General features: G+C 37.7%; 2 protein-coding genes and 2 long non-coding RNA genes across 4 annotated transcripts; 2 read left to right on the top strand and 2 right to left on the bottom strand.

Annotated features, from left to right (window-relative positions):
• Positions 1-1,234: 1,234 nt before the first annotated feature.
• LOC309509705 lies at positions 1,235-3,094 on the bottom strand. Its single transcript, XR_014210013.1, has 3 exons — positions 2,722-3,094; positions 2,024-2,587; positions 1,235-1,903 (listed from the first exon to the last, which is right to left on the bottom strand). It is a non-coding gene; the product is annotated as an uncharacterized lncRNA (long non-coding RNA).
• A 4,715-nt stretch (positions 3,095-7,809) lies between these two features.
• On the top strand, positions 7,810-12,802 carry LOC309509288 (uncharacterized protein). The gene is made up of 6 exons (XM_082183936.1): positions 7,810-7,840; positions 8,803-8,844; positions 9,112-9,429; positions 10,907-11,233; positions 11,751-12,000; positions 12,420-12,802. The coding sequence occupies exons 2-5, from the start codon at positions 8,820-8,822 to the stop codon at positions 11,996-11,998; spliced, it is 918 nt and encodes a 305-aa protein (XP_082040062.1). The 5' UTR covers positions 7,810-7,840; positions 8,803-8,819; the 3' UTR covers positions 11,999-12,000; positions 12,420-12,802.
• Positions 12,803-16,439: 3,637 nt separating this feature from the next.
• Positions 16,440-17,891, bottom strand: LOC309509940. Its single transcript, XR_014210126.1, has 4 exons — positions 17,616-17,891; positions 17,230-17,283; positions 16,977-17,109; positions 16,440-16,728 (listed from the first exon to the last, which is right to left on the bottom strand). It is a non-coding gene; the product is annotated as an uncharacterized lncRNA (long non-coding RNA).
• A 3,234-nt stretch (positions 17,892-21,125) lies between these two features.
• LOC309509289 (uncharacterized protein) lies at positions 21,126-25,907 on the top strand. The gene is made up of 6 exons (XM_082183937.1): positions 21,126-21,197; positions 22,160-22,201; positions 22,469-22,786; positions 24,261-24,587; positions 25,105-25,354; positions 25,774-25,907. Exons 2-5 carry the CDS (start codon positions 22,177-22,179, stop codon positions 25,350-25,352), a joined length of 918 nt encoding a protein of 305 aa, XP_082040063.1. The 5' UTR covers positions 21,126-21,197; positions 22,160-22,176; the 3' UTR covers positions 25,353-25,354; positions 25,774-25,907.
• Positions 25,908-26,247: the final 340 nt, after the last annotated feature.

Here is a 26,247-nt window from a genome sequence, read left to right as displayed (position 1 = left end):
TTCTACTCTCTGGATTTAGACTCTACTCTAGGGTCTCATGTTTTGTCTTCTTAGTGCTGCTCACATGATTACACACAGGACAGACATTTGTAGCTATGGAGGCGTTGGTATAGACGTTCCCATAGCGTCAGCTTTTCGACGCAACGGGAGTTCCCTTGAAAGGGAACGCCTCGGTTACGACTGTAACCTCGGTTCCCTGAAGAGGGAACGAGCGTTGCGTCGCCTTGCCATATCTCCTTCATGCCTGTCAGCGCGACTTCAGACTTTACGAAGCTTTCGTTTTCTGTTTCGGGCCGGCTTTTATAGCTTCCTAGTACGTGACGTCACCCGCCTCTGACGTTCCGCCACACCATTGGACTGATTTTACATGTGCTTCAAGACGTCATCACGCAAAGCGTTCCCATAGCGTCAGCTTTTCGACGCAACGCTCGTTCCCTCTTCAGGGAACCGAGGTTACAGTCGTAACCGAGGCGTTTTGTTGATAATCATTAGATAATATTTTACTGATTGTGTTTTTGTGCTGGGTGCCATGGCTGGTTTAGGCCTGTTGTTGACAGCTGACTGAAGAAGATATTCATATTTTTTATATTCTATGCATTGGTCAGTTCACAACAGTGACAGAAATTATTATTTTTTATTAAGGGGTAATATTTGCCACCTTAAATTTATTTATTTCCAGGGGCATTTTCACCTATATATGGACATTTGTAGATGTATGCATAACCTTTTATGTCAAATTCTAACATTCAAATTAAATTTGATTAGAATAATAACATAATACCACTGTTAACAGTCAAATTAAATCATTAAATCAAAATCCATCTTTGCAGTGCAGAGGTGACACAGAAGCGGCATCAGATCTGGCATTAATATATTTACACTGCATTTACAATTGCATAAATAAAGCTATGAGATTGTTGTTGTTGTTTTTTATTCAATATTTAAATATGAACTAATTTCTCATTTTAACGTTCTAATTAAAGGGTACTTTGAATGTGAAACTAAAACTGCCAGTAGGTGGCGGCAAGTCACTGTCTTAATAAGTGAGCTGAGGGAGTCATTAATTCAACCGATTTGTTCAAACGATTCATTCAGGAAAGAAGTGATTGTTCGTTGAATCATTAAATTGATTCGTTCAATAACTCACAATGTTCATTTATTGTTAATTTAACTGTTATATAAAATAAATTTCACATTTGCAGTTGTGCACGGAAAACGGCACTCTTGCTCAGGGCCGTGCAGAGACCTCTGGAGGGGCAGGTGCTCAAAGTATAAAAGGGGGCACATGGAACAAGGCTTTAAATAGGGCTGTGCTCAAAATATCAATACAGCAATATATCAATATGGATGATTCTGTATCGATACGGCAGCAAATGCATTGATGCAGTTTTGAAAAAGAAACAGAACAGAAAAGACTAATTTTAAGTTTAAGAGAAAAAAAAAAATGTATGTGCACCTATTAATAACTCTGGGATTAGAAACTGAAGTATCTTAAGTTGTCCCAACCTGATGGATTTTTTCTTCTCTGTTAAACAGAATAATAAAGAACAGCTGTAATAGTAAACTGTGTAGGACAAAATCAACGTGGCCCATGTTTCGTTCAGTACAGTATAGTTTTATTTAATGCCATGTCAGCATCTGTGGCTATTTTCATGGCATAAACTGATTTACAAAAATACAAGAGTTACATTTATACAATGAAAATAAAAACAAAGCAAACAGAAAAAATACAGCAATTAATACTTTACAAGATTTTTTACATTAATGTGGTACCTGTTCTGGTAAATTCTTACTAAAGTCCTTAAGTGAGTTTGCTGCCTTTGCTGTTGTTGTTGTTACTGCTGCTGCTGCTGATGATGATGATGATGATGATGATGATGATACTGCTGGAGTTGATCTGAGACTGTAGACATTAAAACAAACATATAGTAGATATATTAGCTGATTAAACCATTTTTATGTGACCATGACAAGATGTAAAGATTGCTGACAGTGTTTAGAACTGGCTCACTAGCTCACTGACCTGCTGTAAAGCTGCAGACTCTGCCCAGGCTGTTAGGGGAGATGTTCACAGAGGCTGCTGCACACAAAACATAAGATACTGGTAAGCCTTACCAGTGTTGTGATAATAATTTTTAAGGCACTCTACGTTTTTTTTTTATATTAATACTGTAGAAATAATAACAATAGTTTAAAGTATAAATAATAGTTTTTAGTCAAATAACATAAAAAGACCAGGGGCCTCATGTACAAAGACTTGCGTTGAATTCATACTAAAACATTGCGTACGGACAAAGCTGTAAATGTGCGTACGCACAAAAAAACCCAGATGTATGAATCTCTGCGTACGATGGATCCCACGCATATTCTCTTTGTACATCCCAGTTAACGTAAAATTGAGCGCACATGCACGAGCACAACGCCCCACCCAGTCTCCTCCCTTAATTAAATTAATTTAAATATGGTAATGAGTCCACTTTGGCAAAAGAAAGCAGTAAGAAAATGGCGGCAAGAAACGAAACTTTACAGAGAGTGAATTGGAGGTGCTACTATCGGAGGTAGAAACGAAAAAAAAAAATATTTGGAACTTTGTCCTCCGGAATTAATAACAAAAGGAAAAAATATGAGTGGGAGAGTTTGGCTGATGCCGTCAATGCGGTGGGATCTGAAAGTCGCACTGTAGAGTAGACTGAGTACAGTCGCGGTTTGATTTTTTCACACAAAAATAGACACTGAAAAGAAGTGAATTTCCACATGACACGCCACATGACATTTCATTACCTTGTAGACTAAGATATTATCAATCAATAATACCCACAAGTAGTTTATATTTTCCACAATTAGCTCATAAAAATAAGGTGCTTTTTGTCTCAGCTTTGTCTCAACTGTACCCATATCATGTGGTACAGTTGAGACAGTGCATGGTACAGTTGAGACACCCCATTTTTAATGATGTGAAGGTAACTAACCATTCATTGTAAATAAATAAAAAAATAAAGACAAATAAAGAAAATAACAATTGGGCAACATTTTTGTTTATTCATCCATTTATATTCATTAATTTTATTTAAATTAGCACTGGTTAAAATGTATAAAGCAGGAACAAGATATGTAACAATATTTATTAATAATAGGCCTACACAGTTTAAATATCACAAATATCACATTTTATTTTCATTTGCATCCTATGCTGGCTAATAACGGCGTTTAAACTGTTATCATAACACTGAACAACTAAACAATGTGTTTCCTAATAGAACTCTAGATATGTGTCTCAACTATCCCCCGCTGGCCACCTCGCACATTTCTCTAGATTTTGCAATTACCTTGCATGACACAATACCATGAAATACAGAATAACGTTTGTGGTGATACCAGTTACGTTTAACAGTCACATAAGGATAATAAGCTATTCATTGTGGAGAGTGCATGGTGAAGTGAACGTCATATCTTAGAAAAAAAAAAACTTTCCCCGATATCTTTGGATCGGAGATGCGTCCGTTGTTCAAATTTCCCACGATCAAAGAGGACACTAATACGCACGTGCACAGCAAAACTTGTGCTTGCTGCGAACGCAAGTTATTTAAGGTGTCTCAACTGTACACATGTCTCAACTGTACACAGTCTACCCTAAATGACCTTAAAAAGAAATGGTCTGATATAAAGGTGGACATTACACCAAAGCTGCCATTGCCATAGACTATGGGTTGTATCAATTTGCATATGCTTTTATATGTTCTTACTTAATTGCAAAATTGATAGAATATTCCCATAAGGCTCGACAATATATGTCAATTATTTTATAAATTGCAAATTAATAGCAATGCTTCCCACAGGGGTTGGTGCGATAGACTTGTAGAACAATTCGTTGTGTAATGTTTGCAACTTCACTTCATTGCCTGTAAGAGTCGCCAACGGACAAAAACAATGAGAAATGTACGTACGCCAGACATGAAATTGGCGTGGAGGAACGCACATTCTCGCGTTAATTTCACTGTTGGTACATACGACCGTAAGCGTGAAAGCTGGCGTACGCAACGTTTTTGTGCGTACGCAAGATTGATACATGAGGCCCCAGACCCTCTGAAACTTGTCTCTCTCAAACAGCAAGCTAACGTTACTTCTACAGCCTACACACAGCAATATAAACAACATCTCTGTCTGCATGCTCTCTTCACGTCGTTCTTGTAAAATAATAATAATAAGTAAACAAACATCAAAAGCACTTCGTTGAGAATGAAACACCACTTACCAGCAGCCGCAGAGTTGAAGATATCCTCTGGTAGTGCGCGTAGCCGCGCGAAATTAAAAAATGCGCGTGCAGCGTGAGGAATCGTCCCGGATGAGTTCGTAAGGTGAAAGGTCATCATGTGGGTCTTTTTATTTACGGCTAAATTATTATTCATTAATTTTACTAATAGTTAGATTGGGCAGGCATCCACAAAAGGGCCTTTAATAAAAAAAAAAAAAGGAGAGGAAATTTTGCCTTGACAAAAGGGCACTTTGGGCACCAAGGGGCAAAAGGGCAGGTGCTGGAGCATAATATAGGCCATAATATAGACCCCCATAATATAGGCCTATAATGATAAATATCTAGACATACAGTATATTTGTATTTGACTGCATGGTTGTTGTTGTTGTTGTTGTTGTTGTTGTTTTTTTATCACACATGAAGGTACATTTTAACTGAAAGGTTTTGTTCCCAGGACAAGAACATTTTTCATGAAATCCAGGTCAGGCAAGCTATCACAATTAACTGAGGCAAGTTGTAATGTTTTTTAATTTTTTTAATTATTTTTTAATGTTATTATTAGGCTAGCCAACTATTATTTTACAATTTAGTAATTAGGCCTATTACAGTAATACAGCATTAATTCAATAACTGTTCGTCAAAACAATTATTTAATATTCTATACACTACATTTAGCTGTTTCATGCATTTTGCTACACAACTTTAATTGCAGGTTCTATTATTACAATTTACCCAATAGTGTGACAGGGACACAATGCCTCACTATTTTTTTTTTCCTGCTAATATGTTCAGTACCCTTTTTGTATAGCCAAGACTTTCTCCCTACCTTTGAAATAAACCGATTTTCTGTACTGCAACATCCGCGCTTGTAACCGTAGTAACTAATGTGCATTGTAGCCCAGCCCCCTGCACACTACGTCATTTGACTGACAGGTAGATGCGGCGCAGTTTTCATCATGCTTGATAGTGAGAGTCGCGCGCACTGATTCTTTCACAGAGAACCGGAGAGAGCATCTTATCCTCGTCACCTTTTCTGATCTCTCACGTGCAAGTTTTTTTTTTCAACCAGGGTGCAAGTGTTTGTTTTCAGAAACGGAGAGAAATGAGCGCAGTATCATTTCGAACGAGAGATCGAAATGTAATATTACTGATAATTAGCCTATTATTCTGTTGCCCTTATACAAGGAGCAATTGTATGAAGGTAAAATGATGCCATAATGAATTGCATGCGCAGGGTAAGATTTGTGAAAGTGTACATAAAATTGCAAGCGTAAATTAAATTTGCATGCGCAAGAGAAGATTTGTAAAGGTGTAAATCGCCTTTCAAGTGTAAGAAAAAAAATATTTGCAGCATTTAACTGTTATTCGTAAGTGTAATTCATGTATTGTGAAGCTGCAGCTTCATGCTAACGCAAAATAAATAGGATCTGTATTCTTCTGACTTCCATTTTTCCGCGCTAACACTTTTGGCACGGTTTTTGCGCACAAATACGGCAAAAAGCACTGCAGGCCTGTGAACAGCAATTTGCGACCGAAAACAACAGAGTTAGGAACTGCAAAACAGATTTATTGCGTAAAATCAAACTTTGTGTAAAAAAATAAACTGTTGCAAATGTCTATATGACTTGTTGTGTACATGAGGCAAAAAAAGTTCCCGAAATAACCCGATTTGTACAGTTGCGTCTTTCCTTTACCTGCGCTTCCAGTTTTGGCACGGTTCTCTCACTCATTGAGTTTTGCAAGCGCGAAGAGGAGGGAGGGTCCACCTTCTTCATGTAGCCAATCAGATGAGCTTCTCGCTGACTCTAGGTTTACTCTTACCTGATTGGTTCAATAAACACGCCAGTCACCAGAACACATCTTTATCTTCATTTGGCTCAGAAACGTTCTCGTTGCCGAAATGGTACTTTTAGTGCACACATACATGTTAAATAAATAGATAAATAAACAAACAAATAAATAAACATACATCAAGATTGCTTAATAAGCTGTGCACCATTAGGCTGATTAAGGCTGACTAACATTCATACTGAATTTCAAGCTGGTGTTAACGTTATTGGATTGAAATTTGATATATTATATAATCTGTTACACCACTGAGCAGATGTTAAACTTTACAATCAAAACATTTAAAACCCATTCTTTATGTAATAATACCATTCTGATGCAGTGTTTTTCACATCAGGTCTCTGTTCATGGTAATTAACACTATTTATTTATATATTTTGAAATATTGTCTTGGTCGCACTGTCAATATTCATTCTGATTAGTGATTACTTTCGTGTGACTGATCAAGCTATTTTATGTAGCTAGCATTAATAACAAAATGCTTTCTCTGTGTCCAGATTTGACTGTAATGAAAAACTAATACTAAATTAAAAACTTTCACAAAAAGTAACAAATTATGTCTGAATAAAAACCCAGCAACCAGGGAATATACAGCCTCTTGATATGATTATATATGGGGCTATACAGCCATCTAGTGGTTGCACGATGGCATTGCAGGTGGTAAATGGTGCATAATTCAGAGATGCTCTTAAAATACAATATTGAAAATTGAAAAAATATTATTGTAACTCATTTAAGTTAAATAATAATAGTAGCCTATGCATGCAGTAGTGCAGATACTTAATTTTCTTAACACACCAGCTCGAAATTCAGTATGAACTCATATAGGCAGCCTAATGGTTCACAGGCTATTAAGCAATCATGATCTATTTATCTATTTATTTAACATGTATGTGTGCATTAAAAGTACCATTTCGGCAACAAGAACGTTTCTGAGCCAAATGAAGATAAAGATGTGTTCTGGTAACTGGCGTGTTTATTGAACCAATCAGATAAGAGTAAACCTAGAGTCAGCGAGAAGCTAATCTGATTGGCTACATGAAGAAGGTGGACCCTCCCTCCTCTTCGCGCTTGCAAAACTCAATGAGTGAGAGAACCGTGCCAAAACTGGAAGCGCAGGTAAAGGAAAGACGCAACTGTACAAATCGGGTTATTTCGGGAACTTTTTTTGCCTCATGTACACAACAAGTCATATAGACATTTGCAACAGTTTATTTTTTTACACAAAGTTTGATTTTACGCAATAAATCTGTTTTGCAGTTCCTAACTCTGTTGTTTTCGGTCGCAAATTGCTGTTCACATAAGCGCTTTTTGCCGTATTTGTGCGCAAAAACCGTGCCAAAAGTGTTAGCGCGGAAAAATGGAAGTCAGAAGAATACAGATCCTATTTATTTTGCGTTAGCATGAAGCTGCAGCTTCACAATACATGAATTACACTTACGAATAACAGTTAAATGCTGCAAATATTTTTTTTCTTACACTTGAAAGGCGATTTACACCTTTACAAATCTTCTCTTGCGCATGCAAATTTAATTTACGCTTGCAATTTTATGTACACTTTCACAAATCTTACCCTGCGCATGCAATTCATTATGGCATCATTTTACCTTCATACAATTGATAAAAATAAATAAATAAAATAAAACTTTATTTTGGGAAATGGGCAGCACAGCAATGGATTCTAAGAAAGATTAGAAGAAAAATTCTAGAAAAAGAAGATCGCTTCGGATACACATGCCTGTAAGTTAATATCTGACGATACTGATTTTCTTCTTCCACAGATTCAAAGCCAAAAGTTGTGGACGGACTGGAACATGATACAGACACATAGCTACAAATTGAATTCACATTTTCTCTGCTCGCCATGGTTTCGCACTGACATTGTGAAATGAGCTTCAAATGGATTTGACTTTTCAGAAGCTATTTCAAAAAGGCAAGATAGTGCTTTTGTCTTGTGTTTACTGAATATATTCATATTTAAACAGTCACCACATGTTTAAAAATCAGCATGCAAATACTCCATCTTTTGTATTTATGTCCGGATAGTTTTATTTGTTTTGATGACATTTTCGCATGTACATCGGGGTGTTTTGCAAGTAATATCACGATTAAATGATTATAATACCATCGCTATGACCCGAGCTACAGGACGCAGGATTTGATGATCAGCTGACTGGAGGTCATGTGATTCCTCCCGAACGCTGCGATTGGTTGCGTAGTAAATTAATTTATGCCGAATTCAGATGTGCGTGCGATTATGATTCGAATTTTAGTTGCTATTAGCGACGCGTCAAATGATATTAATTCTGACAAAAATATACACTCAAACATCGCTGTCTGTTGATTGAGACGAGGCAAATTCAGATTGACTTTTGCCGAGTATTTCTGTGCAGATCTTGCGATTTTGAAGCTATTCGGAGAATTCCTGAGAGAAAACCTGTTATATTCTAGAAGGAGCAGATCGGAGGATATATATTTTCCTTTTTTTCATATTCATATTATTTCTGAGGACGCTTTTATCTAACGTTAATTGTTATTATTTGGGAGTTAAACTAGGAGTTTGTAGTTTTATTTAATTTTGTGTTTAATTTGATTATTTTTGTTTTATTTATTTATTATTTGACTTTTTTTGGTAGTATTTCAGAGGAGGGTTGTATTGTATTATTGTTTTTGTATTGTATTTTGAATTGTTTCTATTGCAGGTTGGAGTAGGACGTTGATGGCTCACATGGGTGAAAGAGGAGGTGAGTGCTCTAGTTTTTCATTTGTTTATGGTTTGTTATGGTATGATGATGGACTAAATTAATGTGCAGAAACTTGTGCAAGGTAACGTTAACCCGATTTGATCCGCCAATTTTCCCAGCTAAGTGATCACATGTATTTGATTCCTTGCATGTGAAATAAACCTTTCAATTTGAGTAACAATTGTAACAATTTGTAATTGACCACTGACATTGATCATTGATTATTATCAAAACATAACTAACTATGTGATGTCTGAAATATTGCAGCTTCAGGCCACTCCAGATCCGGAGGAGCTGCTTCCACTCAGACGGATGATCTGGAGGTTTGTAGTTTCTGTTCTGGTGATTTTGTTTGTTTTGATGATGTCTCTGTGTTCACAGGTCAGGCTTCCGGGAAGAGGCAGAGCGGCAGCCAGCAGAGCCCAGATGGAGGGACGTACAGCGTCGAGTGGAGCTCCGACCGCCTCCAAGAGATGATGTGCCCTCCGCTGCCAGGTCAAGTTCCTGTGGAGCCAACAGTGACCTCGACTCGCCGAACAGCTCAGGGTGCCGTGGAGGCTTCTCCTGCGAACAAGAACTCAACAGGTGAGATTGAAATAAGGCTGGGGGGTGTAAAGTGTACGGATACAGATTTCGTGCATAAGACTGCTTCAAGCTTTTAACAGGTTAAGGTCTAGTCATATTTACCGTTGCTCAGCAAAATTTAGCTGAAATTTTCTTTCCGAAATGATTTCCAAAATATTTTAGTGGGACGTTTGTCTAACATATTAAATTGATTCGTTCAATAACTCACAATGTTCATTTATTGTTAATTTAACTGTTATATGTAAAATAAATATCACATTTGCAGTTGTGCACGGAAAACGGCACTCTTGCTGATGTGATATTGTAGGCAGCGCCGTCGCAGGTGGGGTGCGAGGCCCTGTGTGAACTTGAAATGCGAGGCCCTGCTCTTTGATGTGGATGCTCAATTGCGCATGAATAACAGTCACACGGACGTAGCTGTTCTAGTTCTATTGCACGCATAATCTCGCTGCAATACGTTTTTATCAAGTAGAATAATACAGCATAATCATGATTCAATCATGCACATAGTCTCAGCTATGACTTTTTGCTATTTATTTCAAAGGGAAAAAAATCAACTGTGCAACGAGTCCTTTACATAAAGTCAGCTCGAGAATTTGTCCGAATACATACATAGATCCGCCTACTTAACTAACGTATATCTAAATGGTCCAGTGGTAGAACTTTCACCAAGCGTGTCAGAGGTTCTGGGTTCGAGTCCGCGCTCGTATATATTTTTATTTTATTTTTCTCGTATAACGTTAGTTTTAAAAATGTTTTTTTATCAAAACCGATTATGTTCATCAGGTTGTATATCAAGCAGGGACACATTTGTGTGCATTATGTTAGAGTATCCGCAACGGATTGAAGCGCGCGTCCAAAGGAAGACAGTGCGGCGTGTGCGCGAGCCACACGAGAAAACACTGTATCCGCGCCACTGATCGCAGCTGCAAGGAGCACTTTGATCACTTGATAAAAAACATATCAGCGCTAGATCGTCTCTTATTTAAAAAATAGTTAACTGGCCAGTTAACTGGAGGTGTTTTATTTATTTGTAGAATTGTTACATTCGTGCAGCGAGATGTTTTAAAAATTGAAAAAAAAAATGACAAAAAAACAGCAGGATTGCGAGGCCCCCTAGTGGCGCGAGGCCCTGTGAAGTTGCACAGTTCGCACAGTCTATGCGACGGCTCATTCAGGACGTTATCGTAACGTTTAGGGGACCATGTTTTATTTGGAAATGTGATGTTCCCAGGACGTCCCCACTTATGGTATGATGATGGACTAAATGAATGTGCAGAAACTTGTGCGAGGTAACGTTAACCCGATTTGATCCGCCAATTTTCCCAGCTAAGTGATCACATGTATTTGATTCCTTGCATGTGAAATAAACCTTTCAATTTGAGTAGCAATTGTAACAATTTGTAATTGACCACTGACATTGATCATTGATTATTATCAAAACATAACTAATTATGTGATATCTGAAATATTGCAGCTTCAGGCCGCTCCAGATCCGGAGGAGCTGCTTCCACCCAGATGGATGATCTGGAGGTTTGTAGTTTCTGTTCTGATGATTTCGCTCCTCTGCCTTCTGAGTTTTCTGTCTCTGTGTTCACAGGTCAGGCTTACGGGGAGAGGCAGAGCGGCAGCCAGGAGAGCCCAGATGGAGGGACGTACAGCGTCGAGTGGAGCTCCGACCGCCTCCAAGAGATGATGTGCCCTCCGCTGCCAGGTCAAGTTCCTGTGGAGCCAACAGTGACCTCGACTCGCCGAACAGCTCAGGGTGCCGTGGAGGCTTCTCCTGCGAACAAGAACTCAACAGGTGAGATTGAAATAAGGCTGGGGGGTGTAAAGTGTACGGACACAGATTTCGTGCATAAGACTGCTTCAAGCTTTTAACAGGTTAAGGTCTAGTCATATTTACCGTTGCTCAGCAAAATTTAGCTGAAATTTTCTTTCCGAAATGATTTCCAAAATATTTTAGTCGGACGTTTGTCTAACATATTTTTCAGAACATTGACAGAACATTCAAAAGTAACCATCCCATAATGTTTGCAAAATTATAAAACAGAATGTTCCCTGAACATTTGTATAACCGAGAAAAAACATGTTTAAAAGGATGTTTACTGGATGTCAATGCTTAATATTGTGAAATAAGACTTTGGGGCATTTATGCAGGCATTAAGCAGAAGCAGGGCCGTCGTATAATATATTTGCATTACTTGATTTGTAACATTACAGATAATAATTCAACAGTAAATATAAGTGTCATTGTGTCACTGTTTAATTTGAGGTCAGAGATGTTTCTAATAGATGTCTTTTCAATTGTGTGATTTCAGAAAAACCTACAGAACGTCGGAAGAGGAAAGGAATTCGTTCTTTCCTCATGAGAGTGTGGAAGGCTATGAAACAACACTTCGGCTGCTGTTGTCACAGTAGTGCTGTGGATGTTGTGGAGCCTTTCGTCCCTCCAGCAGATCTGGACCCAGAGCCTGAGCCAGATCACCCAGCCGTCAAGTTGCTGACCTTGGTGGAGTTCTTTAGCTCAGAGTCACTCAACATGGAGGATCTTTCGGACAGGGAATAAAGGTAAGCCAAAGGGTCTCTTAGGTGATCATTTGAAAATAAATTCATCATCTTTCACTGGACTCTAATTTAGATGTTCTTTGTTTATCTGAGTCACAGCGCGCGTGTCGGGCTTTAAACGTCACTATAGTCATCATCAGCATGCAAATACTCCATCTTTTGTATTTATGTCCGGATAGTTTTATTTGTTTTGAATGATGACATTTTCGCATGTACATCGGGGTGTTTTGCAAGTACAAGTAGATTAATTGATGCCGACTTCAGATGTGCGTGCTATGATGATTTGAATTTTAGTTGATATAGCGACGCGATTATGAATTCGATTATGAGTAACTATTGTAACAATTTGTAATTGACCACTGACATTGATCATTGATTATTATCAAAACATAACTAACTATGTGATGTCTGAAATATTCCAGCCTCAGGCCACTCCAGATCCAGAGGAGCTGCTTCCACTCAGACGGATGATCTGGAGGTTTGTAGTTTCTGTTCTGATGATTTTAAAACTAGATTAAAGACGCATCTCTTTAGCTAAGCATTCACATAATACTTGCCTTTTATACTACAGTTGAATCAGATCGAATGCATTAATATTATGAACAGCAGCTATGCTAATTATTTCCCATCTACTTTTCTGTTGTTATCTCGGGACGTTAGTCCCGAGGTAAATAGAGTTCGTCAGCTCCAGTTTGTATCCAGCCTCTCATGGAAACTTCAGATGCCCCAACACCCGTGAAGAGACGACTCGACGCCCGTGAAGAGACGACGCGACGCCCGTGAAGAGACGACTCGATGCCCGTGAAGAGACGACGCGACGCCCGTGAAGAGACGACGCGACGCCCGTGAAGAAATGATGCGACGCCCGTGAAGAGACGACTCGACGCCCGTGAAGAGACGACGCGACGCCCGTGAAGAGACGACTCGACGCCCGTGAAGAGACGACGCGACGCCCGTGAAGAGACGACTCGACGCCCGTGAAGAGACGACTCGACGCCCGTGAAGAGACGACGCGACGCCCGTGAAGAGACGACTCGACGCTGGCGATATGTTATGCCCTAAATAAATACATGATTAACTAACTGGATTTTTCTATGTACATTTCTGAAATGCACTTTCTGTGAAGCTGCTTTGAAACAATATGTATTGTGAAAAGCGCTATACAAATATCTTTTACTGGACTCTAATTTAGATGTCCTTTGTTTATCTGAGACATGGCTTCATGTATACTCCCCGTCAGCAGCATTAGAAGTGCCTGCTTTTAAACTGCATAAGAAAAATAGAGTTGGTTCTAAGGGGGGTGGAGTTATGATCTATGTGAAAACTGGTATCCAGTGTAATGAAATCGCTTGGTCAAATTGTATGGATTTGGAATGTATTGGCCTGAATCTTATTCTATCACCACAAATGTCCTTTGTATTAATTGTAATTTATAGTCCTCCCTCTTCAAATAGTAGTTTTTATGAAAATTTGAAACAATTACTTAAACAGTGTGATTGATTAATGAAATATGATTCTTATGGCATCCCAAAACATAAACTAGATGACTTCAGAAGTGAAGACTAAGACAGACTAATATTCTCCAAAGTATTAGAGCACACTAAAGATTTTAGTTGCAAATTTAGTCATAAAAAAAACAAAAACATACTGTCCACTGGATAAATTCTGATATTTTAAAACTGATGAAAGAACGGATCTTGCTTTAAAAACTAATAAATCAAAGTTAAGTCATGATAGCCAACATTTTATGTTAAGGAACAAGGTGGTAAAGATACTCAGAAAAGCTAAGGCATAGGGATAATTGAACCAGCAAGAGTTCATTCCAAAATAATCTGGAACTAGTTGAATAAATGAAAAGGAGATTAAAAAGAAAGATAGGACACATCTTTCACATGGATACATATGTTTTTTTTTTAAGTTTTAAGTTATTTTACTTACTAAGCACTGTCAACATTAGTATCTTAATATTCAGATTTTAGTCATTCTTCTTTGTAATAATTGCTCTTAGTTATTTGCTTTCTCCTGTTGCTATTTTTCTTACCTCTTATGAAGCACTATATATGTTTAGACTGATTTTCGCATGGAATCATGTACTTGTTTTTTTAGTTTTTTTTTTAGAATGTGATTTTTTTTCTCTCTCTCTCTTTTGTGTGTGTGTGTATTAATATAATATCCTTTGTGTTTATCAATGTGCACTGTCCCTATGAACAAATAAACATGAGAGACTGCAAGACAGGAAAGAAGTCATCACAGCCATATTTGCTTTGTTTTAATAGTAGTATGATTTTACACAGCAAAATATGTAGATGTATAGATATAGTAGTTTTTTTCCTACCCTTTATTTGTACTTTAATATTTGTGTGTATATATATGTCATTGGTCTCTTACTTTGTATAAGCAGCTATGTCTTGTTAATACAAAAAAGGTACAGAAATCAAATAAAAACATTTAAAGTTAAGACGATCATCTTTATTTATACAGCACTTCATACAATATTGTTTCAAAGCAGCTTTACAGTGATCAACTAAAAGATAAGGATCAATAATGCAAACACACTTCAATTCTCTAAGATTCAGCTCTAAGACAGTAGTGTCATTATTCAGCTGGAGTCAGTTCATAGTTGATTCAGTTCAGTAATTGTGTAAAGTTCATCAATTATGTAATGAGTTCCATTCAGCTGTAAAGCAGCTCTGCAGAAAACAGTGCTGTCATCATTCAGCTCAATAAAAATCTTGACAAACATTATAAGTGGATCTTAGTTGGATAATAAAAAGTGTGACATGATCCCTTTAAATAAATTCTTTCAAAGAATAGAAAAATTAGGTTCATGACACAGCCCTCTCCATGGTTGTTAAATAAAATTAAAAAAAACAGTCAGTTATTATGCTAGCTTATGCACCGGGAGGGGGGGCATACTGTCACAGTTATGCTCTGCTTGAGTTTGGTTTATGTCATTGCTGTTTTCCTTCCTGCCTGAGTTCGTTATTAGTTTCTATGGTTAGTATTTGATTAGTCATTCTGTTCATTCTGTTCTGTGTCCTAATTAGTTCCCTTTGTTTGTTCCTTGTATTTAAGGCCTTGTGTTTCATTTGTGAATTGTCCGGTCTCGTTATACGGTTGTGTTTCCTCGCCTGCCTTTGTGTTAAGTTACCTGTGGATACCATTAAAGGCTGCTTTGAATCTGATTCTTCATCGTTGTGTGTGTTCCTGCAACCTATCATGACAATAACTAATCAAACCAATGATCAAACCAATACTTGAAGACACCAATAGCCTACTTAAGAAACCAATATACTTGAACAAAACAATGTGAATGTATACTTGGAAAAGAAAAATATATATATACTCAAACAAACCAATAAATACTTGAGCAAACCGATGTGTCTAAACGAATATTTAGTAGAACAAACAAATATATACTTGAACAAACCAATATGTACTTGAGGAAACCATTGCGTAGCCTACTCGAGGAAACTAATGTAGCCTATACTTGAACAAACTGTTGTATAAATGAACAAACCCATGTGTAGGCTCCTTGAACAAACTGATGTATCTAAACAGGGTTTCTGCACACTTTGTAAAGTCAGATTTAAGGCTTTTTAAGACATTTTTAAGACACGAAGAAATCAAAATTAATACCGTTCATTAGGGGTGTGCAATATTGACCAAATATGTCTCGATATTTTCAAAGTTTTGTTGATAATCATTAGATAATATTTTACTGATTGTGTTTTTGTGCTAGGTGCCATGGCTGGTTTAGGCCTGTTGTTGACAGCTGACTGAAGAAGATATTCATATTTTTTTATATTCTATGCAGTGGTCAGTTCACAACAGTGACAGAAATTATTATTTTTTATTAAGGGGTAATATTTGCCACCTTAAATTTATTTATTTCCAGGGGCATTTTCACCTATATATGGACATTTGTAGATGTATGCATAACCTTTTATGTCAAATTCTAACATTCAAATTAAATTTGATTAGAATAATAACATAATACCACTGTTAACAGTCAAATTAAATCATTAAATCAAAATCCATCTTTGCAGTGCAGAGGTGACACAGAAGCGGCATCAGATCTGGCATTAATATATTTACAATTGCATAAATAAAGCTATGAGATTGTTGTTGTTGTTTTTTATTCAATATTTAAATATGAACTAATTTCTCATTTTAACGTTCTAATTAAAGGGTACTTTGAATGTGAAACTAAAACTGCCAGTAGGTGGCGGCAAGTCACTGTCTTAATAAGTGAGCTGAGGGAGTCATTAATTCAACCGATTTGTTCAAACGATTCATTCAGGAAAGAAGTGATTGTTCGTTGAATCATTAAATTGATTCGTTCAATAACTCACAATGTTCATTTATTGTTAATTTAACTGTTATATGAAATAAATTTCACATTTGCAGTTGTGCACGGAAAACGGCACTCTTGCTCAGGGCCGTGCAGAGACCTCTGGAGGGGCAGGTGCTCAAAGTATAAAAGGGGGCACATGGAACAAGGCTTTAAATAGGGCTGTGCTCAAAATATCAATACAGCAATATATCAATATGGATGATTCTGTATCGATACGGCAGCAAATGCATTGATGCAGTTTTGAAAAAGAAACAGAACAGAAAAGACTAATTTTAAGTTTAAGAGAAAAAAAAATGTATGTGCACCTATTAATAACTCTGGGATTAGAAACTGAAGTATCTTAAGTTGTCCCAACCTGATGGATTTTTTCTTCTCTGTTAAACAGAATAATAAAGAACAGCTGTAATAGTAAACTGTGTAGGACAAAATCAACGTGGCCCATGTTTCGTTCAGTACAGTATAGTTTTATTTAATGCCATGTCAGCATCTGTGGCTATTTTCATGGCATAAACTGATTTACAAAAATACAAGAGTTACATTTATACAATGAAAATAAAAACAAAGCAAACAGAAAAAATACAGCAATTAATACTTTACAAGATTTTTTACATTAATGTGGTACCTGTTCTGGTAAATTCTTACTAAAGTCCTTAAGTGAGTTTGCTGCCTTTGCTGTTGTTGTTGTTGTTACTGCTGCTGCTGCTGATGATGATGATGATGATGATGATGATGATACTGCTGGAGTTGATCTGAGACTGTAGACATTAAAACAAACATATAGTAGATATATTAGCTGATTAAACCATTTTTATGTGACCATGACAAGATGTAAAGATTGCTGACAGTGTTTAGAACTGGCTCACTAGCTCACTGACCTGCTGTAAAGCTGACTCTGCCCAGGCTGTTAGGGGAGATGTTCACAGAGGCTGCTGCACACAAAACATAAGATACTGGTAAGCCTTACCAGTGTTGTGATAATAATTTTTAAGGCACTCTACGTTTTTTTTTTATATTAATACTGTAGAAATAATAACAATAGTTTAAAGTATAAATAATAGTTTTTAGTCAAATAACATAAAAAGACCAGACCCTCTGAAACTTGTCTCTCTCAAACAGCAAGCTAACGTTACTTCTACAGCCTACACACAGCAATATAAACAACATCTCTGTCTGCATGCTCTCTTCACGTCGTTCTTGTAAAATAATAATAATAAGTAAACAAACATCAAAAGCACTTCGTTGAGAATGAAACACCACTTACCAGCAGCCGCAGAGTTGAAGATATCCTCTGGTAGTGCGCGTAGCCGCGCGAAATTAAAAAATGCGCGTGCAGCGTGAGGAATCGTCCCGGATGAGTTCGTAAGGTGAAAGGTCATCATGTGGGTCTTTTTATTTACGGCTAAATTATTATTCATTAATTTTACTAATAGTTAGATTGGGCAGGCATCCACAAAAGGGCCTTTAATTAAAAAAAAAGGAGAGGAAATTTTGCCTTGACAAAAGGGCACTTTGGGCACCAAGGGGCAAAAGGGCAGGTGCTGGAGCATAATATAGGCCATAATATAGACCCCCATAATATAGGCCTATAATGATAAATATCTAGACATACAGTATATTTGTATTTGACTGCATGGTTGTTGTTGTTGTTGTTGTTGTTGTTTTATCACACATGAATGTACATTTTAACTGAAAGGTTTTGTTCCCAGGTCAAGAACATTTTTCATGAAATCCAGGTCAGGCAAGCTATCACAATTAACTGAGGCAAGTTGTAATGTTTTTTAATTTTTTAAATTATTTTTTAATGTTATTATTAGGCTAGCCAACTATTATTTTACAATTTAGTAATTAGGCCTATTACAGTAATACAGCATTAATTCAATAACTGTTCGTCAAAACAATTATTTAATATTCTATACACTACATTTAGCTGTTTCATGCATTTTGCTACACAACTTTAATTGCAGGTTCTATTATTACAATTTACCCAATAGTGTGACAGGGACACAATGCCTCACTATTTTTTTTTTCCTGCTAATATGTTCAGTACCCTTTTTGTATAGCCAAGACTTTCTCCCTACCTTTGAAATAAACCGATTTTCTTCTCACTGCAACATCCGCGCTTGTAACCGTAGTAACTAATGTGCATTGTAGCCCAGCCCCCTGCACACTACGTCATTTGACTGACAGGTAGATGCGGCGCAGTTTTCATCATGCTTGATAGTGAGAGTCGCGCGCACTGATTCTTTCACAGAGAACCGGAGAGAGCATCTTATCCTCGTCACCTTTTCTGATCTCTCACGTGCAAGTTTTTTTTTTCAACCAGGGTGCAAGTGTTTGTTTTCAGAAACGGAGAGAAATGAGCGCAGTATCATTTCGAACGAGAGATCGAAATTGTAATATTACTGATAATTAGCCTATTATTCTGTTGCCCTTATACAAGGAGCAATTGTATGAAGGTAAAATGATGCCATAATGAATTGCATGCGCAGGGTAAGATTTGTGAAAGTGTACATAAAATTGCAAGCGTAAATTAAATTTGCATGCGCAAGAGAAGATTTGTAAAGGTGTAAATCGCCTTTCAAGTGTAAGAAAAAAAATATTTGCAGCATTTAACTGTTATTCGTAAGTGTAATTCATGTATTGTGAAGCTGCAGCTTCATGCTAACGCAAAATAAATAGGATCTGTATTCTTCTGACTTCCATTTTTCCGCGCTAACACTTTTGGCACGGTTTTTGCGCACAAATACGGCAAAAAGCACTGCAGGCCTGTGAACAGCAATTTGCGACCGAAAACAACAGAGTTAGGAACTGCAAAACAGATTTATTGCGTAAAATCAAACTTTGTGTAAAAAAATAAACTGTTGCAAATGTCTATATGACTTGTTGTGTACATGAGGCAAAAAAAGTTCCCGAAATAACCCGATTTGTACAGTTGCGTCTTTCCTTTACCTGCGCTTCCAGTTTTGGCACGGTTCTCTCACTCATTGAGTTTTGCAAGCGCGAAGAGGAGGGAGGGTCCACCTTCTTCATGTAGCCAATCAGATGAGCTTCTCGCTGACTCTAGGTTTACTCTTACCTGATTGGTTCAATAAACACGCCAGTCACCAGAACACATCTTTATCTTCATTTGGCTCAGAAACGTTCTCGTTGCCGAAATGGTACTTTTAGTGCACACATACATGTTAAATAAATAGATAAATAAACAAACAAATAAATAAACATACATCATGATTGCTTAATAAGCTGTGCACCATTAGGCTGATTAAGGCTGACTAACATTCATACTGAATTTCAAGCTGGTGTTAACGTTATTGGATTGAAATTTGATATATTATATAATCTGTTACACCACTGAGCAGATGTTAAACTTTACAATCAAAACATTTAAAACCCATTCTTTATGTAATAATACCATTCTGATGCAGTGTTTTTCACATCAGGTCTCTGTTCATGGTAATTAACACTATTTATTTATATATTTTGAAATATTGTCTTGGTCGCACTGTCAATATTCATTCTGATTAGTGATTACTTTCGTGTGACTGATCAAGCTATTTTATGTAGCTAGCATGAATAACAAAATGCTTTCTCTGTGTCCAGATTTGACTGTAATGAAAAACTAATACTAAATTAAAAACTTTCACAAAAAGTAACAAATTATGTCTGAATAAAAACCCAGCAACCAGGGAATATACAGCCTCTTGATATGATTATATATGGGGCTATACAGCCATCTAGTGGTTGCACGATGGCATTGCAGGTGGTAAATGGTGCATAATTCAGAGATGCTCTTAAAATACAATATTGAAAATTGAAAAAATATTATTGTAACTCATTTAAGTTAAATAATAATAGTAGCCTATGCATGCAGTAGTGCAGATACTTAATTTTCTTAACACACCAGCTCGAAATTCAGTATGAACTCATATAGGCAGCCTAATGGTTCACAGGCTATTAAGCAATCATGATCTATTTATCTATTTATTTAACATGTATGTGTGCATTAAAAGTACCATTTCGGCAACAAGAACGTTTCTGAGCCAAATGAAGATAAAGATGTGTTCTGGTAACTGGCGTGTTTATTGAACCAATCAGATAAGAGTAAACCTAGAGTCAGCGAGAAGCTAATCTGATTGGCTACATGAAGAAGGTGGACCCTCCCTCCTCTTCGCGCTTGCAAAACTCAATGAGTGAGAGAACCGTGCCAAAACTGGAAGCGCAGGTAAAGGAAAGACGCAACTGTACAAATCGGGTTATTTCGGGAACTTTTTTTGCCTCATGTACACAACAAGTCATATAGACATTTGCAACAGTTTATTTTTTTACACAAAGTTTGATTTTACGCAATAAATCTGTTTTGCAGTTCCTAACTCTGTTGTTTTCGGTCGCAAATTGCTGTTCACATAAGCGCTTTTTGCCGTATTTGTGCGCAAAAACCGTGCCAAAAGTGTTAGCGCGGAAAAATGGAAGTCAGAAGAATACAGATCCTATTTATTTTGCGTTAGCATGAAGCTGCAGCTTCACAATACATGAATTACACTTACGAATAACAGTTAAATGCTGCAAATATTTTTTTTCTTACACTTGAAAGGCGATTTACACCTTTACAAATCTTCTCTTGCGCATGCAAATTTAATTTACGCTTGCAATTTTATGTACACTTTCACAAATCTTACCCTGCGCATGCAATTCATTATGGCATCATTTTACCTTCATACAATTGATAAAAATAAATAAATAAAATAAAACTTTATTTTGGGAAATGGGCAGCACAGCAATGGATTCTAAGAAAGATGAGAAGAAAAATTCTAGAAAAAGAAGATCGCTTCGGATACACATGCCTGTAAGTTAATATCTGACGATACTGATTTTCTTCTTCCACAGATTCAAAGCCAAAAGTTGTGGACGGACTGGAACATGATACAGACACATAGCTACACATTTAATTCACATTTTCTCTGCTCGCCATGGTTTCGCACTGACATTGTGAAATGAGCTTCAAATGGATTTGACTTTTGAGAAGCTATTTCAAAAAGGCAAGATAGTGCTTTTGTCTTGTGTTTACTGAATATATTCATATTTAAACAGTCACCACATGTTTAAAAATCAGCATGCAAATACTCCATCTTTTGTATTTATGTCCGGATAGTTTTATTTGTTTTGATGACATTTTCGCATGTACATCGGGGTGTTTTGCAAGTAATATCACGATTAAATGATTATAATACCATCGCTATGACCCGAGCTACAGGACGCAGGATTTGATGATCAGCTGACTGGAGGTCATGTGATTCCTCCCGAACGCTGCGATTGGTTGCGTAGTAAATTAATTTATGCCGAATTCAGATGTGCGTGCGATTATGATTCGAATTTTAGTTGCTATTAGCGACGCGTCAAATGATATTAATTCTGACAAAAATATACACTCAAACATCGCTGTCTGTTGATTGAGACGAGGCAAATTCAGATTGACTTTTGCCGAGTATTTCTGTGCAGATCTTGCGATTTTGAAGCTATTCGGAGAATTCCTGAGAGAAAACCTGTTATATTCTAGAAGGAGCAGATCGGAGGATATATATTTTCCTTTTTTTCATATTCATATTATTTCTGAGGACGCTTTTATCTAACGTTAATTGTTATTATTTGGGAGTTAAACTAGGAGTTTGTAGTTTTATTTAATTTTGTGTTTAATTTGATTATTTTTGTTTTATTTATTTATTATTTGACTTTTTTTGGTAGTATTTCAGAGGAGGGTTGTATTGTATTATTGTTTTTGTATTGTATTTTGAATTGTTTCTATTGCAGGTTGGAGTAGGACGTTGATGGCTCACATGGGTGAAAGAGGAGGTGAGTGCTCTAGTTTTTCATTTGTTTATGGTTTGTTATGGTATGATGATGGACTAAATGAATGTGCAGAAACTTGTGCAAGGTAACGTTAACCCGATTTGATCCGCCAATTTTCCCAGCTAAGTGATCACATGTATTTGATTCCTTGCATGTGAAATAAACCTTTCAATTTGAGTAACAATTGTAACAATTTGTAATTGACCACTGACATTGATCATTGATTATTATCAAAACATAACTAACTATGTGATGTCTGAAATATTGCAGCTTCAGGCCACTCCAGATCCGGAGGAGCTGCTTCCACTCAGACGGATGATCTGGAGGTTTGTAGTTTCTGTTCTGGTGATTTTGTTTGTTTTGATGATGTCTCTGTGTTCACAGGTCAGGCTTCCGGGAAGAGGCAGAGCGGCAGCCAGCAGAGCCCAGATGGAGGGACGTACAGCGTCGAGTGGAGCTCCGACCGCCTCCAAGAGATGATGTGCCCTCCGCTGCCAGGTCAAGTTCCTGTGGAGCCAACAGTGACCTCGACTCGCCGAACAGCTCAGGGTGCCGTGGAGGCTTCTCCTGCGAACAAGAACTCAACAGGTGAGATTGAAATAAGGCTGGGGGGTGTAAAGTGTACGGATACAGATTTCGTGCATAAGACTGCTTCAAGCTTTTAACAGGTTAAGGTCTAGTCATATTTACCGTTGCTCAGCAAAATTTAGCTGAAATTTTCTTTCCGAAATGATTTCCAAAATATTTTAGTCGGACGTTTGTCTAACATATTAAATTGATTCGTTCAATAACTCACAATTTTCATTTATTGTTAATTTAACTGTTATATGTAAAATAAATATCACATTTGCAGTTGTGCACGGAAAACGGCACTCTTGCTGATGTGATATTGTAGGCAGCGCCGTCGCAGGTGGGGTGCGAGGCCCTGTGTGAACTTGAAATGCGAGGCCCTGCTCTTTGATGTGGATGCTCAATTGCGCATGAATAACAGTCACACGGACGTAGCTGTTCTAGTTCTATTGCACGCATAATCTCGCTGCAATACGTTTTTATCAAGTAGAATAATACAGCATAATCATGATTCATGCACATAGTCTCAGCTATGACTTTTTGCTATTTATTTCAAAGGGAAAAAAATCAACTGTGCAACGAGTCCTTTACATAAAGTCAGCTCGAGAATTTGTCCGAATACATACATAGATCCGCCTACTTAACTAACGTATATCTTAATGGTCCAGTGGTAGAACTTTCACCAAGCGTGTCAGAGGTTCTGGGTTCGAGTCCGCGCTCGTATATATTTTTATTTTATTTTTCTCGTATAACGTTAGTTTTAAAAATGTTTTTTTTATCAAAACCGATTATGTTCATCAGGTTGTATATCAAGCAGGGATACATTTGTGTGCATTATGTTAGAGTATCCGCAACGGATTGAAGCGCGCGTCCAAAGGAAGACAGTGCGGCGTGTGCGCGAGCCACACGAGAAAACACTGTATCCGCGCCACTGATCGCAGCTGCAAGGAGCACTTTGATCACTTGATAAAAAACATATCAGCGCTAGATCGTCTCTTATTTAAAAAATAGTTAACTGGCCAGTTAACTGGAGATGTTTTATTTATTTGTAGAATTGTTACATTCGTGCAGCGAGATGTTTTAAAAAGTGAAAAAAAAAAAGAAAAAAAAACCGCAGGATTGCGAGGCCCCCTAGTGGCGCGAGGCCCTGTGCGGTTGCACAGTTCGCACAGTCTATGCGACGGCTCATTCAGGACGTTATCGTAACGTTTAGGGGACCATGTTTTATTTGGAAATGTGATGTTCCCAGAACGTCCCCACTTATGGTATGATGATGGACTAAATGAATGTGCAGAAACTTGTGCGAGGTAACGTTAACCCGATTTGATCCGCCAATTTTCCCAGCTAAGTGATCACATGTATTTGATTCCTTGCATGTGAAATAAACCTTTCAATTTGAGTAACAATTGTAACAATTTGTAATTGACCACTGACATTGATCATTGATTATTATCAAAACATAACTAATTATGTGATGTCTGAAATATTGCAGCTTCAGGCCGCTCCAGATCCGGAGGAGCTGCTTCCACCCAGATGGATGATCTGGAGGTTTGTAGTTTCTGTTCTGATGATTTCGCTCCTCTGCCTTCTGAGTTTTCTGTCTCTGTGTTCACAGGTCAGGCTTACGGGGAGAGGCAGAGCGGCAGCCAGGAGAGCCCAGATGGAGGGACGTACAGCGTCGAGTGGAGCTCCGACCGCCTCCAAGAGATGATGTGCCCTCCGCTGCCAGGTCAAGTTCCTGTGGAGCCAACAGTGACCTCGACTCGCCGAACAGCTCAGGGTGCCGTGGAGGCTTCTCCTGCGAACAAGAACTCAACAGGTGAGATTGAAATAAGGCTGGTGGGTGTAAAGTGTACGGACACAGATTTCGTGCATAAGACTGCTTCAAGCTTTTAACAGGTTAAGGTCTAGTCATATTTACCGTTGCTCAGCAAAATTTAGCTGAAATTTTCTTTCCGAAATGATTTCCAAAATATTTTAGTCGGACGTTTGTCTAACATATTTTTCAGAACATTGACAGAACATTCAAAAGTAACCATCCCATAATGTTTGCAAAATTATAAAACAGAATGTTCCCTGAACATTTGTATAACCGAGAAAAAACATGTTTAAAAGGATGTTTACTGGATGTCAATGCTTAATATTGTGAAATAAGACTTTGGGGCATTTATGCAGGCATTAAGCAGAAGCAGGGCCGTCGTATAATATATTTGCATTACTTGATTTGTAACATTACAGATAATAATTCAACAGTAAATATAAGTGTCATTGTGTCACTGTTTAATTTGAGGTCAGAGATGTTTCTAATAGATGTCTTTTCAATTGTGTGATTTCAGAAAAACCTACAGAACGTCGGAAGAGGAAAGGAATTCGTTCTTTCCTCATGAGAGTGTGGAAGGCTATGAAACAACACTTCGGCTGCTGTTGTCACAGTAGTGCTGTGGATGTTGTGGAGCCTTTCGTCCCTCCAGCAGATCTGGACCCAGAGCCTGAGCCAGATCACCCAGCCATCAAGTTGCTGACCTTGGTGGAGTTCTTTAGCTCAGAGTCACTCAACATGGAGGATCTTTCGGACAGGGAATAAAGGTAAGCCAAAGGGTCTCTTAGGTGATCATTTGAAAATAAATTCATCATCTTTTACTGGACTCTAATTTAGATGTTCTTTGTTTATCTGAGTCACAGCGCGCGTGTCGGGCTTTAAACGTCACTATAGTCATCATCAGCATGCAAATACTCCATCTTTTGTATTTATGTCCGGATAGTTTTATTTGTTTTGAATGATGACATTTTCGCATGTACATCGGGGTGTTTTGCAAGTACAAGTAGATTAATTGATGCCGACTTCAGATGTGCGTGCGATGATGATATGAATTTTAGTTGATATAGCGACACAATTATGAATTCGATTATGAGTAACTATTGTAACAATTTGTAATTGACCACTGACATTGATCATTGATTATTATCAAAACATAACTAACTATGTGATGTCTGAAATATTCCAGCCTCAGGCCACTCCAGATCCAGAGGAGCTGCTTCCACTCAGACGGATGATCTGGAGGTTTGTAGTTTCTGTTCTGATGATTTTAAAACTAGATTAAAGACGCATCTCTTTAGCCAAGCATTCACATAATACTTACCTTTTATACTACAGTTGAATCAGATCGAATGCATTAATATTATGAACAGCAGCTATGCTAATTATTTCCCATCTACTTTTCTGTTGTTATCTCGGGACGTTAGTCCCGAGGTAAATAGAGTTCGTCAGCTCCAGTTTGTATCCAGCCTCTCATGGAAACTTCAGATGCCCCAACACCTGTGAAGAGACGACTCGACGCCCGTGAAGAGACGACGCGACGCCCGTGAAGAGACGACTCGATGCCCGTGAAGAGACGACGCGACGCCCGTGAAGAGACGACGCGACGCCCGTGAAGAGACGACTCGACGCCCGTGAAGAGACGACTCGACGCCCGTAAAGA

Source organism: Leuciscus leuciscus (genome assembly GCF_965113295.1).
Source record: "Leuciscus leuciscus genome assembly, chromosome: 11".
Classification (NCBI taxonomy): Eukaryota; Metazoa; Chordata; class Actinopteri; order Cypriniformes; family Leuciscidae; genus Leuciscus; species Leuciscus leuciscus.
This window is presented reverse-complemented; position numbering and strand designations above follow the sequence as displayed.

Bases quoted from the DNA above. Each gene is read 5' to 3' on its own strand.
- LOC309509288 (XM_082183936.1), top strand. From the start codon at position 8,820: ATGGCTCACATGGGTGAAAGAGGAG. The intron at 8,845-9,111 runs GTGAGTGCTCTA...GAAATATTGCAG, and splicing joins TCACATGGGTGAAAGAGGAG to CTTCAGGCCACTCCAGATCC. The intron at 9,430-10,906 runs GTGAGATTGAAA...GAAATATTGCAG, and splicing joins TGCGAACAAGAACTCAACAG to CTTCAGGCCGCTCCAGATCC.
- LOC309509289 (XM_082183937.1), top strand. From the start codon at position 22,177: ATGGCTCACATGGGTGAAAGAGGAG. The intron at 22,202-22,468 runs GTGAGTGCTCTA...GAAATATTGCAG, and splicing joins TCACATGGGTGAAAGAGGAG to CTTCAGGCCACTCCAGATCC. The intron at 22,787-24,260 runs GTGAGATTGAAA...GAAATATTGCAG, and splicing joins TGCGAACAAGAACTCAACAG to CTTCAGGCCGCTCCAGATCC.